Source organism: Natator depressus, chromosome 6 (genome assembly GCF_965152275.1).
Source record: "Natator depressus isolate rNatDep1 chromosome 6, rNatDep2.hap1, whole genome shotgun sequence".
In the NCBI taxonomy this organism is placed as follows: Eukaryota; Metazoa; Chordata; order Testudines; family Cheloniidae; genus Natator; species Natator depressus.
In genome coordinates, this window is record NC_134239.1 from 4,068,320 (window position 1) to 4,075,972 (window position 7,653).

Sequence of the window (7,653 nt, forward strand, 5' to 3'; positions counted from 1 at the left end):
TGGAAGAATGACACTGGGGGTCAGTACAAGCTAACTGCCTTGCACAGGGTGTGAAAAGTCTCCCCGCCCTGTGTGACGGAGCTCTGTTGATCTAATTTTTAAGCATAAACCAGGCCTCAGAGAAGCTGCTGATGGAAAAGACCATTTGGGAAATCTAGTCCTATCTCCCTGCCAGGGCAGCAGAATCCCCTTTGGTTCTTTCTGTTCAGGCGAGTTGGAAATAGTCCAGCTGTTCCAGCTTCCCAGTAGAGATTATTCTGCATTCTGACTGAGCTCAGTGTCAGGCTGTGTGTGTGTAGCAGACACTCTGTGTGTGTGTGTGTGTTTGGTGTGCATCAGGGACTATGTGTGTACATGTGGTGGAGGGTACAGTGGAGCTGAATGTCAGGTGTAGGCAGGTGTGTGTCCCTTGTCCTGCCCAAGGCTCACCTTAAGAAGTGTTCCTGACTCTAACACTCAGATGCTCAGCTCCCAATGGGGTCCAAACCAGAAATAAATCAGTTTTACTCTGTATAAAAATTATACAGTGAAAACTCATAATTTGTTAGCCCTCTGTAACACTGATAGTTATGCACTGCTGTATGCTCCCCCTGGTATTAATACATTCCCTGGGTTAATTAATAAGTAAAAAGTGATTTTATTAAATACAGAAAGTAGGATTTAAGTGGTTCCAAGTAATAACAGACAGAACAAAGTAAATTACCAAACAAAATAAAACACGCAAGTCTAAGCCTAATACAGTAAAAACTAAATGGATGTAAATCTCACCCTCAGAGATGTTCCAATAAGCCTCTTTTACTGATTAGACTTCCTCCTAGTCTGGGTTGAGCAATCACTCACACTCCTGTAGTTACTGTCCTTTGTTCCAGTTTCTTTCAGGGATCTCCTTTGGGTGGAGGGGCTATCTTTTGTGTGAGCTGCAGACAAAATGGAGGGGTTTCCTCAGGGGCTTTTATAGTCTCTCTCTTGTGGGTGGAAACCCCTTCCCGTCTCCTCTGCAGAATCCAGCTCCAAGATGGAGTTTTGGAGTCACATGGGCAAGTCACATGTACATGCATGACTCAGTTCCTTACAGGACAAAGCTACATTCCCAGGAAAGTTCAGATGTGGATTGGTGTCTCCCAAAGTTCATTGTTAGCCTAAGTGTTTCTTGATTGGGCACTTACAGAGAATAATCTTTTCTCAAGAAGCTGACCAAGTGCTTCACTGAGGCTACTTAAAATCAAACAATTACATAACACGTATTCATAACTTTGAATACAAAAATGTTACATGCACACAAATAGGATGAATCTATCCAGTAGATCATAACCTTTGCAGAGATATCTTACATCGCCTAGCTACCATAAAACATATTCCAGTTTTGTCATATTTGCATAAGCATATTTCTATAAAGAATTATGGGGTGCAATTCCTCACTCTGTTTCATGGACTATAAATGATAGGAAATAAATAAAATTAACAAAAGAATCAGAAGGGAGCTGGCATGCTCGGAGATATTTTGTAGCAGCTTCTGCAGAGATGCTGCAGAGATCTTGAGTGTTAACCACCAGTTTGGGGAATATCCTCCTTTTTGCAGCCTGCCCTGACCTTGGCATTTTCACTGAGGACTGCCCCAGGCACCTCTGGGTCACAGGAGGCACAGAAACCAGGAGAAGGAGTTATGAGCATGACTCTTAGAGGGGGCATAGTGTTTCCTGGGCACAGACCTGGGGTGACAGACTTTGGATAGAGAGATTGCCGGTTGTTTGTATTTTCTAGTGGTGTTCAGGAAGCAGGACTTTGTGTACATTTCTATTTAGATTAACCAGCGCACACATTTCTTTGATGAAAAGAGACAAGTTTGCCAGCCTGAGTTTGAAACATGTATTAATAAAATGATGCAGTGTAATCTTATAACTTCACATACATTAACAAAAAAAGTATTAATATTTGCAATGAGAGCATGACTATTTCTAGTTGACTCATAGATTTATTTATCATCTTAAACTGAGCTCTGTGTGCAGATAATATGCATAAAGAGGGATAGTTTTGCGAACTGCAGAACTCTGTAGCATGCTGTGGTCTCTTCCTGAGCTCCTCTGGTCATCATGTGATCTCCATCAAGCAAAAGGAGTGAACCTATCTTTTCTACATTGGGGAGTAACCTCGCAATGGAAGGACGTAAGATAACATGGTGAGTGGCATGCTATAAATAGCGAGCTAATCTGGAGTACTCTTACATGTCTTACAGGTTTTACATTCCACCTACTGGGGCCAGGATAATGAGGTGATTCTGAAACCAGGAATAACTGAGAAGATATCAGCTACAGCCGGAAACAATTAGTACATTTCACCTGTATCTAACTTTCTGATCCTTTGATTCCAAATTTGTTGCTCAGACTGGTTGAAAATTTTTCTTCAGAAGTTTTTTTTTATAGGAAATTGGATTTCCCAGTGAACTGTTTTTTCCAAAAAATTATCTTTTCCCTGGAAATTATAAGCTTTCCATCAAAACACCAAACTCCTCTCCTCCCTAAACCTTGGCTTTGGAATTCTGGTGATGTTCCAGGGCAGTTCAGCAAGAGGAGAGACCATCATGCATCATGGGGAATGTAGTCCAGCCTGGGAGCCTGGCCCATGGAAGAGATTGGTGGTGTGTGGTATCTGGGGAACCCCCGTGGTAGTTCCAAGTCAAAGTATTAAGTTTTTAGCTAAAAGATTTTGGTCTACACACACACACAAATAACCTCTGTGGATCAGCTCTTCACATTACAAAGCTTGCACTGAAAACAGCAGGATTAAATATACCCCAAACCTCATATTCTGTAACTCTGGTAGAAATTGCATCATTTAATAACACAGTAAGAAAGAGCAGGTCAAATTAATCCCCAGGGCACCAATTACACTGAGGGTAGCTTTGGTTCACTGAATGCATTAATTCGGTGTTGTGCCTCTCTGAGCGCAGGTATTCCCAGTTGCTTCAGGAATCATGTCCCATAGATCACACATCTCAGTATAAAATTTCCCGAATGCTCCAAACTGGTGGTTTCTATCGATGGGGAAATGCCACCACATCTCTCTCTCTCTTCTCAGCAGGTATGTGCTATTCTCCTGAATTACAGTCACACACACGCACACAGACACCATGGGGATCAGCAGGTATTGAATTCCAGGCCTCCAGCATTTAATGCCTCAGCCCCAGCTCCTACCCCTTCAGCAAAAGGAACAACCTCCTTGGTTGGAAAAAATAGGCAATTACCTAGTCACTGAAACCAGGGCTTCCTATGATGACTCTGGGTTTTCTTACATGCTCCAGTAAATGCCAAACAGCTTAATTAGCACAGTGAGGAGCTTTACCCCAAACCGACATGCCAAGCCATAGAGGTCCCCTTGCTGAAAGAGGGTGGAAAGATTGACACTCCTTTACTCTCACCCCTTCTTTAGCTACGGAATAATCCCTTCAGACTGATTCTCTCCCAGCAGAGTCACAAGTCACAGTTTTCTGTTCGGAGTAGTGAACAGGAGTGTTTGTGTGGGGGGTATGATTAACCTGTGTGTTATTGTGTTTGCACAGTGTCTGCATTTTATCAAACACCTGGAATGACCAGCTGTGAATATCTGGATCTGTGTACAAAGCCCTTTCCAGAGCGGGTCCTGATGTCTATTGAGAAACTGATCTCCATTTATCTTCACTTACTTCATTACAGAGACGGGACAGGTTTTCCGCACCATCCACCTGACCACATCTATGTAGCAGCCTGATCTCTGTTTATAGGTGATGGAAGAGGGAAATCACTCGAAGGTGACTGAGTTCATTCTCTCAGGACTGACAGATCGTCCGGAGCTTCAGGTCCCCCTATTTGTGGTGTTCCTACTGATTTATGGTATCACCCTGGTGGGGAATGGGGGGATGATCTTGTTAATCACAACTGATCCCCAACTCCACACCCCCATGTACTTTTTCCTCAGGAATTTGTCTTTTTGTGACCTCCGCATTTCCTTGATAATTTCCCCTAAGATGCTGCTGAATTTCTTAGCCGAGAAGAAAAGCATTTCTTATACTTCCTGTGCTGTGCAAATGTCTCTCTTTATCATTTTTGCAGATGTTGATTGCCTCTTGCTGGCTGTGATGGCGTATGACCGTTATGTGGCCATCTGTAACCCGCTGCTCTATACGGTCACCATGTCCAGGCAGCTTTGTAAACAGCTGGTGGTTGGGGTGTACACTGTGGGGGTGGTGGATTCATTGATAATCACGTGTTGTATATTTCGGCTGTCAATCTGCAGCTCCAACATCATCAATCATTTCTTCTGTGACGTCCTCCCACTGTTGGTGCTCTCCTGTTCTGACACCCGCATCAATGAGATTGTGATGTTTGCTTCCATGAGCTGCATTCAAGTGATCAGCTTTGTGACTGTCCTCCTCTCCTATGTCTATATCATCTCCACCATCCTGCAGATCCGCTCTCCTGAGGGCCGGCACAAACCCTTCTCCACCTGCACTTTCCACTTGAATTCTGTGGTCCTGTATTTTGGCACCCTCTTCTTCATGTATTTACGTCCCACCTCCAGCTATTCCAGGGACACAGACAAAGTGACCTCAGTGTTTTACACGCTGGTGATCCCCATGTTGAACCCCCTCATCTACAGCCTGAGGAACACGGAGGTGAAGGATGCCCTGAGGAAAGCATTGAATAAACTCCTAACCAATTTTTGAATCTGTTTAGTGGTGGGGAATGGAAATAGGTGAATTCAATTCCCAGCCCATTACAAAGTAATTTCGTGGGAGTATTGTTCTTTATTGTATCATTATTATTATTAATTTTTTTCTATTCCTACAAGGTCTGCAGGCCCCAACTGAGATCAGTCGACAAAACATGGGAAGCATGACAGGGCCAGCGAGAGAGAATGATTTTATAAGCTGGTGGCTCGGGGCATCCACCTAGAGGGTGAAATGTTCAGCTTCACATCTCAGGACATTGGGTAGCAGTTCCAAAGGGGTTTCTGTGACCCAACCAGTTACACAGAGTTTTAGGAATAAAATTAGGAATAAAATTGCAAAAGTGTGTGTGTGTGTGTGTGTGTGTGTGTGTGTGTGTGTGTGGGCGGAGGGAGGATAGCACAAGAACCCATGGACTTCAATTGCAGTAAGGGTGGTTTAGGTTGGACATTAGGAAACAGATCCCAACAGTGAGGGTGCCTATGCACTGGAATACTTGCCTCGGAAGTTTGTGGAATCTCCACTTTGGAGATTTTTAAGAGTAGGTTAGAGAAACACCTGTCAGGGATGTTCTAGATAATACTCAGTTCTGCTGTGAGTGCAGGGGACTGGACTAGATGACTTCTCGAAGTCCCTTCCAGTCCTATGATTCTATGATCACACAAGGAGCCCTGCACTGGGAGGAGGGGGGATGCCAGCCAGAGCACTGGGCAGGGCAATAGACACACATCTGCCAACAATTGATATTCAGCTCCACTGTAACCCCCACCATGCACACACAGAGTGCCTAATGCACACACACAGAGAAGGCGCAGTACACACACACACAATGCCCACTACAACACACACAGACTGCCCACTACACACAACACACACAGTGCCAACTGCACACCAAACACACACACACAGCCTGTCAGTGAGCTCAATGAGAATGCGGAATAATCTCTACGGGGAACCTGGGACAGCCGGCATATTTCCAACTCTCCTGAACAGAAAGAACCGAAGGGGATTCTGCTGCCCTGGCAGGGAGATAGGACTAGATTTCCAAACTGGTCTTTTCCATCGGCAGCTTTTGTGAGGCCATGTTTAGGCTTAAAAAATAGGTCAACAGAGCTCTGTCACACAGGGTGGGGAAACATTTCACACCCTTTGCGAGGCAGTTAGCTTGTACTGACCCTCAGTGTCATTCTTCCATTGACCTAGCTATTGCCCCTTGGGGACATGGATTAACTACGTCGAAGGAAAAACCCTTCCATCAACGTGGAAAGCATCTACGCTATGGTGCTGCTGCACACCATTGCTGAGACAATGTAATGGCCTGAGGATAGACATTCCCTGACTCAATGGGGGAGTTTTCTCCCTTCCCATTAAAGCAATATTTCTCTCCTTTTCCATCATTCTTCTCCCTCCCTTGTAAAGCTCTTTCCTTCTTTTGATGGGTAAATATGTTCAGAAATTTTTACTCTCAGCATAATTCCTTCCTTCCCCTCCCATGAATGTCATTTCAATTAAAGGCCAAAATGCTCTGAAACTGACTTGTTTGCCCATGACTTGGTGGTACCTCTTTGTTTTTCCTCCCTTCACTTACAATGAGTTAAGACAGGTTTCAGAGTAGCAGCCGTGTTAGTCTGTATCTGCAAAAAGAAAAGGAGGACTTGTGGCACCTTAGAGACTAACACATTTATTTGAGCATAAGCTTTTGTGAGCTACAGCTCACTTCATCAGATGCATTCAGTGGAAAATACAGTGGGGAGATTTATATACACAGAGAACATGAAACAATGGGTGTTACCATACACACTGTAACAAGAGTGGTCAGGTAAGGTGAGCTATTACCAGCAGGAGAGCGGGGCGGGGGGGGGGGGGAGAAACCTTTTATAGTGATAATCAAGGTGGGACATTTCCAGCAGTTGACAAGAACATCTGAGGAACAGTGGGGGGGCGGGAGGAATAATCATGGGGAAATAGTTTCACTTTGTGTAATGACCCATCCACTCCCAGTCTTTATTCAAGCCTAAGTTAATTGTATCCAGTTTTCAAATTAATTCCAATTCAGCAGTCTCTCATTGGAGTCTGTTTTTGAAGTTTTTTTTGTTGAAGAATTTCCACTTTTAGGTCTGTAATCGAGTGACCAAAGAGATTGAAGTGTTCTCCGACTGATGCATAGGAGAGGTTTTAGTTGGGGGCTGAAGGGGATGTCTAGTGACGTTCTGTTATTTTCTTTGTTGGGCCTGTCCTGTAGTAGGTAACTTCTGGGTACTCTTCTGGCTCTGTCAATCTGTTTCTTCACTTCAGCAGGTGGGTTCTGTCACAATCCATCCCCCAGTCCAATGGCTGCTTCCTTTATCCCTTCAGATGCAGTGAATCAATGGGCAGAGAGACAGAGAGAGAGAGAGCACGCGTGAGAGAGTGGACAGCTTCTTGGGATGTCTCCACCTTCTTTTTTAGAATCCTATTCCCCCTTTGAGAAACATTTCCACCTGGTTACCAGAAGACAAAATGTGTATGTAGAAGGATGTTCCCTGCTGCTTTTTCCTCACCTTTTGGGCTTCCTTTGTTTCCCTTCCTGCTTGGTGACTCTGGTTTGGTTTCCCCAGGAAGAGCCACTGAGTTTGGCTGGGCAGGTCATGGATAGACCTGGGCAGGTCATGAATAGACTTGGTTCCATGTGCCAGTGTGAAAGTGAAGGTCAGTAGACACGTGTCAGTGTGGGTCACAGAAAGACTCCCAGAGTGCCCTGTGAAGCCGTGGGCTCATGACTGGCAAGGATCCTGTCTGGGTCTAGGAGTGTGTGATTCCATCCCTTCCGTCCTCTGACGGTCTGTTTCCGTAGCCTCTTTCCTCCCCTGTCTCTGATTCCCACCTGAAGGTGGTTTGAAAAGCCACTGAGTGATCTGATCAGCTTGCCCAAAGTGACAGAGTATGTGGCACCAGCCGTCGCTCTTTGCTGA

At 44.8% G+C, this 7,653-nt stretch overlaps 1 protein-coding gene across 1 annotated transcript; it reads left to right on the plus strand.

Moving 5' to 3' along the window:
* Nucleotides 1-3,757: 3,757 nt before the first annotated feature.
* Nucleotides 3,758-7,653, plus strand: LOC141988999 (olfactory receptor 8J2-like). The gene is made up of 3 exons (XM_074955198.1): nucleotides 3,758-4,680; nucleotides 7,366-7,464; nucleotides 7,572-7,653. Exons 1-3 carry the CDS (start codon nucleotides 3,761-3,763, stop codon nucleotides 7,651-7,653), a joined length of 1,101 nt encoding a protein of 366 aa, XP_074811299.1. The 5' UTR covers nucleotides 3,758-3,760.